Here is a 16,670-nt window from a genome sequence, read left to right as displayed (position 1 = left end):
ACGCAATCATATTCAAGTATTTTATTTGAATATTGTATTAAATGGCCATAGAGTACCTAGAAGAAGGCAATGAATTATTCTAAGCTGATAAATAGATGGCTATATATTTATGTTTGTGTTAATTGCAATAAACCACGCAAGTCTTCGTAAACCTCATGATAGCAAAAGGAAATAATTTTTATAACTACTACGCATTAATCGCAGTACCTCCTATCGCCGTGCTTGATTAATTATATTTATTGGATATTTCCTCAATTTAAATAATATATAATGTTTTTGTTCAGGGAAGAGTCACATATAGGTAAATTTAATAATCATATCTCGTTCATGTTCGAAGGTAGGTACACGGACAGTGGGAACTAGGTACGTGTTTTTGGGTGGGTGCATGTTATATAGATACGTATGCTATCTACACCTATATATTTCATAATATACTTACATTTATTTAAAAAAGAGGTTTCTTACTCGGACGACTAATAACAAGCTCGCGTGGCCCCTTTAATACAGCGACTCGACGGAACACAGTGGATTTATAATCGGTAGGAATCCAATATAATCCTGAGGCCGTGGGTTTCTATGCAAGATTTCCTTACTTAAAAAAGTGGTTAGCTTCGAAAGAACAATTAACTTTTCGGTTGATATCGGCATTTAAGGAACTTGCAATAAACACTGAATCGTTATATAATAACATATATTTAAAAACAAATAACCTATTCTCTCTTATGTCAAACTGTTACAGCTAACGTAATAGCAGGTAATAGCACTAAGCAAAATGCTCAGAAGAAGGTAAAAAGACATTTGATCTAAAAACATTTTCACTCAGTTACATAGAGCCAGTCAATATCCTACAAATCCCGATTAAAATTCTCAAGGAATCGGAATCTAAAGGTCATAGGGTGTTCATTATGTGTACATTTGTACTGATTGAAACATGCGTAAAATCCATATCTATATTAACTCACGGCTATTACTTTTAACTCCTCTTTTATATAAATCAAATTAAACACTTCAATCTTTATCATTTAAACACGTGTTCTCATAAATAACGTGGAAAAAACGGGGTAAATGGCATTCAAACTTGTTACACGGTAGGTATTTTTGATATTCTGCCAGGAATAAAATTAAACTAAATTTCTCGGAAAGGCGACTTCTGCGAAATTGAAAACAAACTCAATTACAGCCAATTGTATTTGATTATAAAGTGTCCGGCATCGCATCTAAAAAAATTAAATACACTTTCACCTCAATTTACTATCGCAATTTAAAGTTGTTATTTATTATAGAAATTTAAAGTAGTTACAATATTCAATAATATATAACTTTACTCGTATAAATAAATAACTCAATTTCCATAATTATGTAAAATAACACTAAATGCTATTCATATTATTACAGTTGTTATAAACTATGCTTATATGTTATACCTTTGTATGAACATTAATTGAGAGTTTAAAAAGACCCTAATATCATCAACAGATAAAACAATTCACAAAGAAGACATAAAAAGTGAACCATATTCACATTATATATTATCGAATCGAATTTCAGATACAAATTAAAACGCATTCTCACAATTTAAGGGATATTGCTAAAATTGAAAAGACTGAGAGACTTCCTAGATAATTTTCATTCAATATCGTTCTATTAAAATCCAATCTTTTATTCCATCAAAGCAAAAATACAAAAATATATTTCATATAAATTATTTTCGATTTGTGAAAGATTTCAATGCCTTTTGATTGCAATCCAGATAAATCTATCTTTGTTGCTTATTTTAGAATTCATTTCTATGAAAGAGCGATATTTTCATCATACAGAAAATCTCGCTACCGATTCATAATCCTTATTGCTGTTATAACAAAACACAACGCTACCAATTTCATTAAATTTTACACACAATAAAGAGATAAAGAGAGCAGGTATAGACGTAGAGGCATTGACGACTTACATAATATATATTAGTGACCATTCATATAATAATATACATTAATTCGTATTACTGAGAATATAGTCATTCTTAACTCCGTCATGACACCGTAGGACGTCCACAAAGATAAACTGCATCAAAGCAAAAAGTTAAAGAGTATGCAGCTATAGGGATAACTCACTTTACTCTCTCCGGGGTTTGCATCAGTCAGTAAATCTATTTAGGAGCAGTATTTGGGGAAACATTATGCTAACAAAATGTACAAAGACCATTCCTTATTTATCTTTGATTTCTCTTTTTTACCCGCCCACAGGAACTATGTACACAATGTTTGATGTAGACACGAATAAAAGAAATTGTTAAAAAACATACCTATTTCATGCAATAAATGATTTTTTATCTTTTCAAATAATCATTTGTAGTTATAGACACTTACTCATACTATGAATACAAACAACCATTCTTCAAAATTAAAACAGTCTTTATTTACGTGCGTTTAAACAACATAATATCCCTAATTAATTTTATAAATGCGAAAGTATAAGTAAGTAACTTTGTCTGATTGTCACTTCTTCACGCCGAACTGAACCGACTTTGTATGAAATTTAGAACAAAGACAGTTTGAGACCCGAGAAGGAACATTGAATAGTTTTTATCTTAGAAGAGCCCACTAAGGGAACCATCCTACGAGAACCACTTGTTTGCCTATAACTAAAAGATACAAACAAATTTATCAAGTATAACGACCATATTAACCCGCAATGTGTCATAAGATAATTCAAAACTAAAATGACATCGAGCGTAGCGTTTGAAGTTGGAACTTTTATCCATAATTTTCATCTTTAATTATGTTTAACATTATGTAGATCTCGCTTCAAAGCGGCAATTATAGAATAACATTTGCACGTTATATATTGCAGTCCATAAAGACGTTTCAATGGGGAACTATAAGAGCTCGCTGGTCTATTTCAATCTTCACCCACTGCGTTATATTTTATTTGCAATCATACGTCTGAGTTGCGAGGTTACTTATAGATTGCATAATAAGTCTGGAGGAGACAAAATTATGGCCTCGTCGTTTCCGTTACAAAAATACATTCTTGGTTCGTCTGTGAGATGACAAGAGATGACAGTTCTTTGTCATTCTATCGCGACTCTCATAAAAATGAGCTGTTTATTGAGTTGCAAGTATCAGAATAGTCCATACCGCCTCTAAAATTAAATACATGTTCAAGTTTTACCTAGATGTATTTGATAGAAATTAAGTATTAAAATAGGATAATCTATAATTTTTAAAGGATGTTCTAGTCCTGTATTTATAGATTAATTTAGTGGATTAAAAATTAAATCTAAGTATTCTTCTTTTTGACATAAAAAACCATCTGATAAAGATTATAAAAATGTTATATCTTAAACACTTAATTAATTAAACAAAGATTCAAGAAGATTCAATTAAAACTAAAAGTAACACTCACGTTTATATTTTAACCTTTTACAAATATGATGACTAGTCAAATTACATTAGGTATGTACTCCAAAGCGTACACGATTTTGTGATTCTGGTAGTATATCTTAAAATAAAATACTTATGAGAATTTTTATCTACACTAATATAATATAACTAGCTATAAATACAACAAGCTTAACACTTCCGTACTCCGGAATAATACCTTCACATAATGTTTTGCACTTTTAAATTTATATTGATTATGAAAGTTTTTTGTCACTTCTTTAACCAGATATGCGTTTTGCGGTTCCTTTAAAAGTATGCCACGAAACATTCATTTTAATTTCATTAATAGTTTCATACAATTTTGTTCCCAGAGCAAAGTGATGTTCAATTAACTGTGGAATTCTATTAATATAAGGGTAAAACTTACTGACGAAAATTCATATAGAAGAGTGTGATGCATTAAATTTCTTTAAGATACTAAGAGCATTGTAACTTCTGTGCAAACAAGAGTGTCACAACTAACCTCTTGCCAAGATATGTAAAGTGGCTTATAAGACTGAGCAAACATATGAAGCTCTAATGAAGAATAAATTATTAAGAAAACCAATAGTATTTCATAATACAGATATAAACAAGATAAACTTCAAGCTATAATCATTATAAATAATTACTACAAGAAAGCAACGAATCCCCACAAATATCGCATTAGAACAAAAGTTGATAAAGATTTTGACGTAACAGAACGAACGATGTCATCTATCTTCATTCAAAAATGTTTTTGCTTGTTACACGCTATCTGCGGTATTTCCACAGAAATAGATGAACAAGAAAAATATTGGGGTCATTGTATGTGGGAAGAACTCTGAATAGATGTGTCAGGTTGCATAATGATCGCTTTTTAAGAGATGAGGAAGTGTTTCTGTCATCGTGAATAATAATTTGCTTTTATTGTGCGTGATAGTAGCATTATGGAATTTCAAAAAACGCTATTCAGCAAATCTATATATGTTATTCGTAATTGGCCTCTGGCCTCGCCCTTTCCTACTTTCCCACTTCAAGAGACGAACGAACGATCGATATGATCAAAATCATATTTAAATAATTAACAACAAAATTAATACTTTATTTGTATGCAAATTCATTAACTCAATCAGGATATCACATAATTATATGGATTAATTATACACACAATTACCATGAATGAATATGAACAAGACTGAGTTTCAAACAAATCATTAGACCGAGTTTCCATTATTCATTTATTCACTGGAATCTCCATTTTTTTCATTCACGTCTGTTTGCATAACTTTGGAATAATAACATCGTCTAAAGCAGTGACTTTCTTAATTTTAGCCGTCAAACTTCCCGTTTCGATTGTTTTACGTTACGTTCTCTTAGCGTTATGTGGTAATGAAATACTAATTAAGACATTAATAAGCTAAAAGCTGGAGCGAACAAAGTTACAACAATAGAGTTTGTTCATATAACTTCATTATAAAAGCTTATGAATGTGCCTTAACAGCGGCAATGAACGCTTGAAACAAAATTTAAGTATGCGAAGTTGTAATCAGACCTAATGGATTATGAAAGAGAAATTATGATGGCTTTGTTTTAATGATAAATATTTGAAAGTTTATTTGGGTTGAAAAAAAATGAGTTTAATTCAATTGTATTCACATACGTTCAATTATTTAAATAAAAAAGGCATTTTAAGTAAGACGTAGGTAGATAATAGGTATAAAATACAATCAAACAATCCATGGCACTAACAGCAACAAAATAAAATACCAAGTTTTCAGCTTTACTTAATTCGTATATATATTCACAATGTATATGTTTTTAACAAAGAACAAATAAATCGTATAAATACTTATATAAACAAAAATTGCAATTTGCAGTAGTAATTATTAACTCGCACGCTAAATTAGAAATAAGTTGTTAAAACCTGATATATTAAAAGTTATGTCCTATAATTTTACGCCTCGGTAAACTTACGAAACCGGTTGAGAAATGTGATTATCTTATCTCTATAAACCTATAAAATTTAAGGGTTCAATAAATATTAAAACAGCCTGCTATATCACGCTGATTATGAGTATTACCATGACAAGGGCTTCCGTTGTGAAACACGTACCTATTTATTGAAACAAAATAAGTAGATACGAATAAAAACATTATCTATCTATTTATCGAAAGTCCCACGTTCTTTATAGATTTCGTGCAGATATCTGCAGATATTTTTTTCGAAGCTGGTGTTTTCTTATTTTATTGTTATTATATAGGTACTATTTTACTATAGTGTTTTTTTTTAGTAACTTTAGTATTGTGTACCTGCATTCATATTATAATGTTAATAGAATTCGTTTAAGACATGAAAACAAATTAAGGTTGTCCTCAACTACGTATAGTCAATAGGTACCTCTATTATACAATAAATTTAACTAATACTCGTTAATTGAGCTCTGAACCTAACGAATTGCTCAAAACTTCGAAAGTTAAAATAATTCAGGTGGGGTATTCACACACATTTTATTGCAATCTCGACATCATTTATCCAACCATATTAGCATACCAACCATGTTGGTACTGGAATAAAATATCGAGTTAATCTTGTAAAATTTTTATTTATAGGACAACATACAGTTTATCATATTTAATCGGACATCACTATAACTGTAGTAACGAAACGGTGTTATTAACTGATATCGAGTTGATATTTAACTTGCAGCCCAGCACTAACGATTATAGTTAGTAATAGCTTCGCCTGCGGTTCTCTTCGATATTTTATCTTAATGACTCATTTACATTGGTCGTTTTAACGAAATTTGTTGAGGGGATTTCATTTGCGAAGAGGTATTTACAAGACTAGAACGTTCGTTGAGTTTATTTAGACAAATTCATAAATTTTACAGAATATACACACCTACAATTAGTCAACACACATAACAGTGAGTTTTTATCCCAGTACAATCGGATTTATGTCTATGAAAACTTCCCATATGTAATGATTCAACAATAAAACAACCTGTCTAGAATACGTTTGCAGACTAACTTGACCGTTAGATTCATAAAATCAATGATAAATATTTGATCGAGCATTGCATTTTCATATCCTGCAATATAAACTCAACAGTAATTTCACAATATTCTAAAATGCATCAATCGCAAAGCATTCTGCAGTGCGATGCGAACAATCTACAGGTTTATTATTTCAAACACAACGTGTACTGTTATATAAACCATTTCTGCAGACCACCACTATTCTGAACTAAAATTATCCCGTGGTTGGAACGGTTAACTGAATATGTGGTCAGAGGAGAAATGACTTCGTTTTTAAATTTTTCCACTTTTTTAGCAGTACTTGTAATGAATTCATAGCTGATACGAAGAATATATTGAAGATAACATTTTGTGCATAATGTCATAAAGTAAATTATTTTTTATGAGAAGATAAGAAACTGTATTTTTGAAAAGGTCGGGGATTTTTATAAAGCAGATTTTTAAGAAGACGTAATCGAGTAGTCTAGTCAGCTTTTATATAGTAAATCTATGTTTTTCGCCTCTCTGTTTCTTCACAAAATTACCATAATATATTTTACTTTGATTATTTGATTTTTTTTTATAAAATTAATAAATGTTCCTTTTTAATGAACCCATAGCAATGCGTATTTAATACAAAGCTATAATATGAATAATACATAATGTATAGAGCAGTAAGAATACACCAGACACTTGATAATCATTCTCACTCAAATATAACTATCTAGTTAGAGTTCTTGGAACAGAGTAGGAGGTAGTTAGTAAATCGATAAAACCTGTCAAGTGTTAGTGCGACTCGCGCCTGAGGGCCCCAATGGTTATGACGAAAGTATTTTACACTTAATTATTAATAAACCAGGTATGAGTGAACAAAAGACAATTTGGTATTTGTACATTAAATTAATGACTAATTACATTGATTAGATTGAAAATATTATGAATAGTTAAATTGAATGGAACAATTTTTGTTCGAGGGAATTTGCGGTCTCCCCACTACGATATTCCATATGTTATGTGGTCAGCGTGTATTTTAAAATAAGCGTGGTCATGTAAGTATGTATCTATTCACAAAAAAGTAATTTTTTATCCGTATGGATACAATACTTATTATTTTATGTTTCATAGCAAACACATTTCAATCATACTATCTTTTTAATAACAAGTTACTATTAACCACCGCACTTATTTAAAACTTTATAAACGTTGCAAACACAAAATAACGTGTTTCGTGATATGAAGAGAAAATTCGAAACATCGCTGAAAACAACAAAACCCGTGAACGAACCGTATAATACATCGAATAAAAAGGTTTTCCACAAAAACTAGACAAACGAAATGTAAATACACCGAGACTAGTTTTATTTGACTTCAAACGCTTTGTTAGTGTCCAATGAAATATTTATACCTCGGAGATTCGTTCCGATTTCGGTTTGATAATACACTTTGTTCTGAAATGAATCGCTCCTTGGTTTTAAATAAAGAGTTTAATTTAAGGTTTTATGGTTCTTTAAGAGAACTATTTGATTAATTAATATATAGTTTGTTATAAGATCCAATTCTAGTCTGAGTGAGAAGGAACTTTTCTTTATTTTTTTTATAGTTCGTTTTGAGAAAGTTAGATTACGATAGAATTGGAAAACTTTGAGTAGACTAGACTTCAAGGAATTTGCTACAACTATTCATACAATTTTAAGTCTGTGTGTACTGTCTAGTCACAGCATACACTTGCATTTATGAGTAAACTAGCTGTTCGCCCTCGGTTCACCCGTGCAACGTTTTTCTTTTCCATAACTTCCAAGCAGCTTAACAAAAAATATAAAACAAAAAATAAACAAGATGTGACCATGAGGCTAGACAGCCATTCTTCAGTTTTACGCGTAGCAACACATTTCGCGATTATTTTTTGTTAATATAGATAGCAATGGTTTTTATTTTTATCGTAAAATAAAGTACATTAAAGTCCTACGTAGGAAAAGTATTGCTGCTGTTATAAATTATATTATTAGACGTATAAGCAAACCATACTTTTTCCAGAGACAATTCTATGAACTGTGTTGAGAACCTTCTTTCTTAGGACAGTCCTGTAGCAATTTATTGTCTAGACTCCAGTAGATGTTTTACAAAATGAAACAGTAACAGGTACCTAAGCTTCCGCTCGAAACTTGTCAAGCCTCGTTACCTTTCTTCACTGCAGGCGAAGGTAGGACTTTAGATATCTACGTATTGTTAGAAATTTTCCCAGAACTTATAAAGGTAATTATTTTAACAATCAATATTACATATATTTTTAATCTGGATAACCTTTTATTAATTAGGTAATCTCATTCCTAAACATTTCTTTAACACTTGAAATTAAATGTCGTAATGTTATGTTGAAACCATTTTTTTTCAATGCACAGTAATAATAGTAATCTAGAGGATCTGAAATAAAATGATATGACATCATATTGGAGATATCTTAAACAAGAAGAAATCTATCCAAACTACAAACCTTTTTCAAACCAGCAATTCTTAATGCTCGCTGCAATTTCGCCGCCCGAGACGTAGAAAGATAAACAATCGGCACCGCTTCACCCGCCTCTAGCTCTATATCGAAGTCATTTACCGCTCCACATAACTTATAATCCTCCAAGTTTTTTATCTCCTCCATTAGTTCACCATCCATCCCCTTCACTTCCCCAGTTACGGGATTCACGTAATAGTCGAATTTCGTGTTGTCGAAACTGTTTCTAGAACTTTTCGAAGCCTCGCTGTCATCATCGGGGTATGTGATTAAATAATTGTCATTCACTGCGCTCTGCTCATCGGCGCCGCAATCTTCGATGGTAATTGACGGTGTTTTAGAGTCAGACGACGAGAAAGAATAGGCACTCCACCTCAGGCCATTGAACAATTGTCCGCACTCCATCGTTATTTTATACTACGCAACTGATAAAAAAAGTGGGCGTTAAAAGGATATCGAATTTCGCTAGACTACAACGCTTACATCCATAAATGTATGATCGAAATATTTATTAATGTTAGCGCGTCTGAGGTTATTATTTTCCTGTACCTAAATGATAAAAATAAAGTATGATGTAAATGTGTTGTCATAATTTAAAATACAATAAGCGTAATTTTTCAATTTCACAAAACCAAGTATTTGAATAATTAGCACAGGGAGATAAAGACCCTCGTCATCCAACTCTGCACCTGTCTTACGAAACGACTGGCTGTTCTGTCATACGTCAAAACATTTTACAACCTTCTATTGATATGTAACACAATATTTTTGGACAAAAATTTTATATAAAAAGCATCTGTTTTTAATAAAATTTGATCTTTATTTTATACGAACTTTAATATATTGTTATCAACAATATAATTTCGAAAACGTATTTTTGTATTACACAAGACGTCACTCAATACAATATAACTAGCTGCGCCCCGGGGTTTCACCCGCGTAAGTCCGTATCCCGAAGGAATATCGGGATAAAAAGTTGCCTATATGTTATTCCAGTTGTCCAGCTGTGTATGTATCAAATTTCACGGCTATTGGTGAAGCAGTTTTTTTCATGATAGAGTAACAAACACACACACACCCTTCCAAACTTTCGCATTCATAATATTAGTAGGCTAGGAGGATACAAAAAAGGAAATTATAGGTATTGAATCATATTATTTAAAAACAGCAACTCAATGTCATATTTTATCAATTTACTTATCCTGAGTATCTAACCCTCATCATTTCAACACAAAAAAATATGCGTTCTCGTATCTTACTTTTACGACTGCCTAGATCAAGGGAACCTAAAACGAAATAAATATTAGTCGTGCACCCATATGTAACACGTTGTGTGTCGTATTTAATACATATAAAATTACTCATCATAACTTTCTGTCTTGGTGAACTTGTACTCGCCTTGAAGTTTAAATAAATTCACAGACGCAACAAGAGAACGTAAATGTCAATTTTCGTAACTACTGTGTGCATTTAATGTAAACTTTTGCTTTGCCAAAGTAAACGTTTAGCTTTTCATTATTTTTAAAACATGACAATATGAATCTGATGTTAATTATGTATAACTAGCTGCGCCCCGCGGTTTCACCCGCGTAAGTCTGTCACCCGTACGCATGTCGGGATAAAAAGTTGACTATGTGTTATTTGACAGTTGAACAGCTATCTACGTGTCAAATTTCATTGCAAACGGTTCAGTAGTTTTTGCGTCGAAGAGTAACAATCATACACCTACACATACATGCATCCTCACAAACTTTCGCATTTATAATATTAGTAAAATTTAATTATAATTGTTAAAAACAATTTCGATTACTACGCATTTTTCTTGCAACAACTACGTATATCCGTATTTCAACCAAAACCCACTCTATTTACTATGTAATATGTCTATCAAACTTATACAGATTGTAAGTAAAATTTTCAGCCTATACATAGACCGAGGCAGACACAATAAGCCGAATCGTAAATGTCATATAACAAAACCACGACGCGATGTCGTTGGCCGCTGCACTCCAGTAATTGCATTCCAGTCCTTGCAATAGGATATCTGTACTAACTCTGCTTTCTTTCCTCATTCTATCTCCGACCCATTTCAGACGAAAATTACGTAATGCTTCCTTACATTGAAGTGTTTATTTTTTGAAATGCCTTTACGGTACCAATTTTAATATTACTTTCAATATGAGAATAAAAACATTCTGCTATCAAGAAACAATGATATAAGTACACTATTAAAATGTGACAGTAATATAACGTTTTGGACACTTAATAAATACAGATAACTATTTTCTTATGAAAATTATCAAAATATAGTCGACCTATTCAGGGGGTACCTTTGTAGATCAACAATTAAACAACGATAAAATTTTCTTTACCCGTAAGTAAGCCCAAGTCTAGATGGAGCACTTCTAAGATAATCCCGTCACTCCAGTATCTACAATTATCTTTCACCTGTATTGTGTGGAGATAATGACATCCCAAACAAAGAACGTCAAGCACCGTGAAGAATGTTATGATATTCATGTCGTCTGTTTGTAAACACGCTATGACACTCTTGTATAATCTGACCTATTGTTTGTACCCTTCGTAATATATTGCGTGTCTTGCTATATTATTAAAGGTTTCACAGAAATAGTTAAGAAAGATGAACTGAAATACTCTTTGCATATAGGAAAGTCTTTACGTACTATTAAGGGAACAAATATTTTGTATATTTCTAACATCGATTTTAATTCTTTAAGGCAATCCCGAAAAAATGCACTTATACTGAAGTAGATATTTATTTGGTATCGATTTTTCTAAATTGATGTGTTCAAGTGTTGAAATTACCAATTAACTGAAAAAATTCTATTAACACATTACCTATTTGATAAATTACTTTTTACTGCAATAAATCGTTTATAGAATTAACAACTATTTAACAACGAAGGTATATCCTTTTAACACTCCACTTTTTCAATAAAAAAACCGTAACATATAATGCGAATGAGTAGCGCCGCGTGCGCCTGCGCATACGCCGCGCGCGTCGAATTCAGACTGAACGCATCTAAATCTGAAATAAAGTGGACTTAATACTGTATTTTCAATCTTCATTTGCGTGTCAACATCCGTACTGACTCACTCATTCACACTAAGCTTAAATTGTATGGAGCAGTAATATTACGACATAGTAATAACCAGTTATTGTTTAATGTATCGTAATAATAATTAATGACGAATACATTACTACATGTAAATCATATGTACTAAATGTATTTGGTATAAAAAAGGTAATGTGTATTTTATTATAGTTCTTCGTATAAAATATTCAGTAAGTAAAAGCTACTAATATCAAGATGTACTGACATTTATGGAATATCTATTTGTAAATAACAAAATAAAATCATATCAATTAAACTCAAAAACTACGCACAAATTAGACATACCAAGAAACTCGTTATGTTAACAATGACCTTGATCAGTCACCATTGTTTAATCAATAAAAAGCCACATACAAAGTTTAGTGCGAAATAAATTGAATACGTATTGCCGCGACCTTGTCTGCGTTCACCGGCGGTTTGAAGCTGTGCCAAGATATGCAGAATCTCGCCGAGAAATCATTGGAAACCATAAATCTAAGGGCCATCGTATGTTTTTTTAAATACTCAATCCGAGTTTCCTCTTTGATGCGTATAAGAGTTTATGGCATGGAAGATAATACGTGATTATGATCGTAAAATGGCTAATTTTGGTGAGCTTTATTTCTATATTCGAACATGTTACTTTTAATGTGAATTTATGGTTTTGTGTAAACTAATACTATATATATATATATATATATAGCTTATCAAAATTATATTTTACGATGCATTAATTATGCAAATAATAATTTATACCTAACAGATTATAATCCTACCATTATTAATTAATTACGAATACCAATAGTTTTGTCAACGTGTTTTGTTTAAATTAAAATATGTAATAAACTAACATATATTATGCTCGCTACAAGAGAAAATCTGTATGTAAATAAAAAAACGGATATTTGAGTAAAGTTCCTGCACCCATTTAATATTTAAACTAACAATTAAGTTCCAAATATCTAGAATATATACGAAAAGCAGCATCTGAAATTCCTATACCGTCTACGAACTGAATAGTGTTTACAAAACACTAGATGTAGGTGTAACGTAGGTATGCTTAGTTCTACGGTCAATATTTGTTAAGAAATTCCCGCTGCTTGTTTTGCAATAAATCACGTACATGTGCATATATTTACTGTTCACTTGTTAAATTCTTATTTAAAATCTAAACATGGTACATAGAAGATTTTATGAAACTAAGAATGCATTTGGCAAAAACATACAAATCCTATCTCATCTTACTTCCTACTAATGTTATAAATGCGAAAGTTTGTAAGGATGTGTGTGCGTTTGTTGCTCTTTCATGCAAAAACGACTGAGCCGATTACTATGAAATTTGGTACGTAGACAGCTGGATAACTGGAATAACATATAGGCAACTTTTTACCCCGATATTCCTACGGGATACGGACTTCCGCGGGGCGCAGCTAGTACAATAAATAGCTGTGACTGTAGTAGTCTGTGTGTGTATTATGTGTATGTGTTATCTGTGCTTCAGAGATTAGTAAATAGTAACTGCGCTTTAGCTTTTTTAATAGAAAAAAAAATTGTATATCAAGTAGTGTTCAATTGAAAACACACTCAATATTAAATACCATTCATTTGTCTACTACACTTTCATTATCGTTTTATTTGTTTCAACTAGTAGGCAATATTTTATTTTCACTTAAACGAACTAAGATAGAGAACCTAACGAAAATTGGCCCACCTATAACTCTGCTATAATTCCCAAACAGAACCTATATTATAAAGCAATTAGCAACATTCTCAGATCTTTGGTAATAACAATTACATCGAAATGTGCGCTTCAAGCAGGGAATAAGGATGTCTAATATTTGAAATTCTAGTTTATAGAAATATCCCTTAAAGCTATATTCATAGTTATGTGTTTTAGCCTCTTTACACACCATCCAGTGAAGTGTTCTTTAAAGCAATGTAAGACAGCATACTGCATTTACACACATCTATTTCAAGTTGAGCTATGTATATTGATTATTTTTATGGATTCGTTTTTCTGTTAATGATTATGTTTTTTTTTATAATCCTTAGGAAAGCATTTGACAACGATCTCGCCAGATTGCGATAGTATGCAAAGATGTCACCTAAGATATCCATCAATCCAAATCACCCGAATGTAATATTTCAGGAACTGAAATTATTCATTAAGTCAATAAAAGACCGTACAATATCAAGACATGCAAACTTGCACATTTATTAGAGTGATAAAAATTTAACTTTCTATAAGCTGAATAAATCACTACATAGCATAAAACAAAGTCGTTTCTCTATTCCTATGTCATCTTTAATACTACGTAACGGATTTTGATGGGATTCAAAAGGAAGGTTTATATGTATAATAACATCAATTAAACTACTCAGAATTTAACGCATGCGAAGCCGCGGAAAAAAGCCAGTTTATAAAACATTAAATAAATAATGAAATTGAAATCATACTGAAATATTAAATTCTCATTGAATCAAACATATAACTTAAATTAATAACACATTTACAGTATAATCTATTCAAACAATATTACCGGCATTATTAACAGTGAAAGCCCTATCAAGCACGTCTTATTTCATAAAGGGACGATAATTGAGGCGCGAACATGTAACTCACCTTTAAGAGACATCTGTATATCACATATTCGACATAGAATTTGCTACAATGAATATGAAATCCAAAGCGTATAGACAAGACAAGATATTCAGGGCGTTTTAATAAGCTACTCAACGACAAGACAATTACGCGAAACGTTGCTGAAATATGTGATTTATTTATTATTATCACCTTTATACTGACAGTCAAATATTAATTTATCTTGTAGAAATTATGTCTTCATAACTGACTTCCAAGAAAATTGCTTAGCTATAAACTTATATAGGAGATAGTAATAGCGAATTTCTTTGTATCTGATTTTGCAGAACTAATGAGTTTTAAATAATTATTTTAGCAAAAACCTAAACCAAATTTATATGGGACCACATGACAGACACAAGCTTTCAAATAATGTAAAAAAAAAGTTATTAAAATCGGTTCACCCAGTACAGGTGACAAACTCAAAAAATACACTCGAATTAATAACCTTTTTTAAGTCGGTTGAAAATGAGGAGCTTACTATTTAAATTCGAAATAGATGCAATACGTATTTTTTCCACTTAAAATTAAACACTTGTATAACTAAAAAGTACCTACTCTAGTATATCCGCTGTAAAATATAAGAAAAGAATTGCATTGTAAACCACCTCTTCCCGGAACTTACGTAAAGCTTACGTAAAAGAAAATGTTAGCTTATCTAATCTGTGCCCATACATACCAAGACCACAGAAGCAGTAAGGTTAACCTTTATTATACTCCCGTAAGAACCACTAAACGTTCTCCATCCATCAATTAGAATAACTGTCGGGAACTCGGAATGGTTTGGTCCAATTAAGGACTTCTTTTTGCTGCGTCAATCAATGGACGCCGATTAGGGTTAGGTGAGTGTCGATAGGTGTTTTCTACGTGTGTTTCTGATGGAATGACACTGATATGGTGATAAGGACTGGTGTTTGGTTAAGAATAGAAAAATGAGAAATAACCTTTAAAAAATAAAAATTGTACATATATCCGAATGATCTGTATTATCTGACTCAAACGATAATAATCTCTCTCTAGATACAGTCTTTTTTTTTTTTATGTCATAGTGGGCAGCTGAGCTTGTGGTTCGCCTGATGGTAAGCGATCACCACCGCCCATAAACATTCGCAAAGGTAGTACCTCTGTGAATGCGCTGCCCGCTTTTATGGGGTAAGGGAAAAAGGAAAGGATTAACGACTGGAAAGTAGGAATGGACTAGGACGGGTGAGGAAAAGGAAACGGGCCTCCGGCTCCCCCACTCACCGTACGAAACACAGTGGCATACCACTATTTCACGCCGGTTTTCTGTGGGGGTGTGGTACTTCCCCGGTGCGAGCTGGCCCAATTCGTGCCGAAGCGTGCTCGACTCCCACAATAAAACTATAAAAAACCTATAAAAATAATCCTAAAAAAAGTCTCTTTTTTTAGGATTATTTTTAATAGGTACAGAAACAAATTACAAGGAAAGTTGAACTGTCGTTTGCGAACACCGCCCGCCCGAACGCATTTACCTACTTTAGAGACAAGAGTTCAATGACCTCCTTAAAACGAGTATTTTATGCTGTCATATGTTAATAATTTAATTTCATGTAAATTCACATTGCTGTAACAGATAAATATAATATTTTGTAAATTTATTTGATAACACGTGGCATGTATAAACAATCGATCGGATTTTCAGGATTCCAGGATTAACATACGATAATGTTTTTTTTTGTAGCTACAAAATCATCACACTAATATTATACGTGTGAAAGGTTGTTTGTTTGGATGTTTGTCTGTCAATCACACTGAAACTACTGAATGAATTTTGATGAAATTTGGTATACAGACAGGGTATGAGCTGACTTGGGTGATAGGTTACTTTTTATCCCGAATAACCTTGGGATAAAACAGAAACTTGATAATCGGGCGAAGTCGGTACGAGCGTCTACTGGCTATGTGAACTTGGCACCCGACTTAAAAAAAATTCACATTTTTTTGCTCCATTCGATAGATTTAGATATGTA

At 31.9% G+C, this 16,670-nt stretch overlaps 1 protein-coding gene across 7 annotated transcripts in view; it reads right to left on the bottom strand.

Annotated features, from left to right (window-relative positions):
* The window catches only part of LOC119833138 (apoptosis-stimulating of p53 protein 1), a 175,965-nt gene that overhangs the window by 74,146 nt on the left and 85,149 nt on the right, over positions 1-16,670 (bottom strand). For 3 of the 7 annotated variants that reach the window (XM_038357051.1, XM_038357055.1, XM_038357056.1), the window contains exons 1-2: positions 11,782-11,934; positions 8,911-9,347 (exon numbers count right to left, since the gene is read on the bottom strand). The exons of 2 other annotated variants lie outside the window; for them this stretch is intronic. In XM_038357051.1, coding sequence (XP_038212979.1) covers positions 8,911-9,327 — 417 coding nt within the window. In that variant the 5' untranslated portion in view covers positions 9,328-9,347; positions 11,782-11,934. Of the gene's footprint in view, positions 1-8,910; positions 9,348-11,781; positions 11,967-16,670 lie in introns of those variants that run through there. 2 more of the 7 variants (XM_038357053.1, XM_038357052.1) reach the window with 2 other exon arrangements.

The sequence above is a fragment of the Zerene cesonia genome, chromosome 16 (genome assembly GCF_012273895.1).
Source record: "Zerene cesonia ecotype Mississippi chromosome 16, Zerene_cesonia_1.1, whole genome shotgun sequence".
Taxonomy (NCBI): domain Eukaryota; kingdom Metazoa; phylum Arthropoda; class Insecta; order Lepidoptera; family Pieridae; genus Zerene; species Zerene cesonia.
The sequence above is the reverse complement of the archived record's forward strand: the minus strand, read 5'-3'. Positions and strand labels throughout refer to the sequence as shown.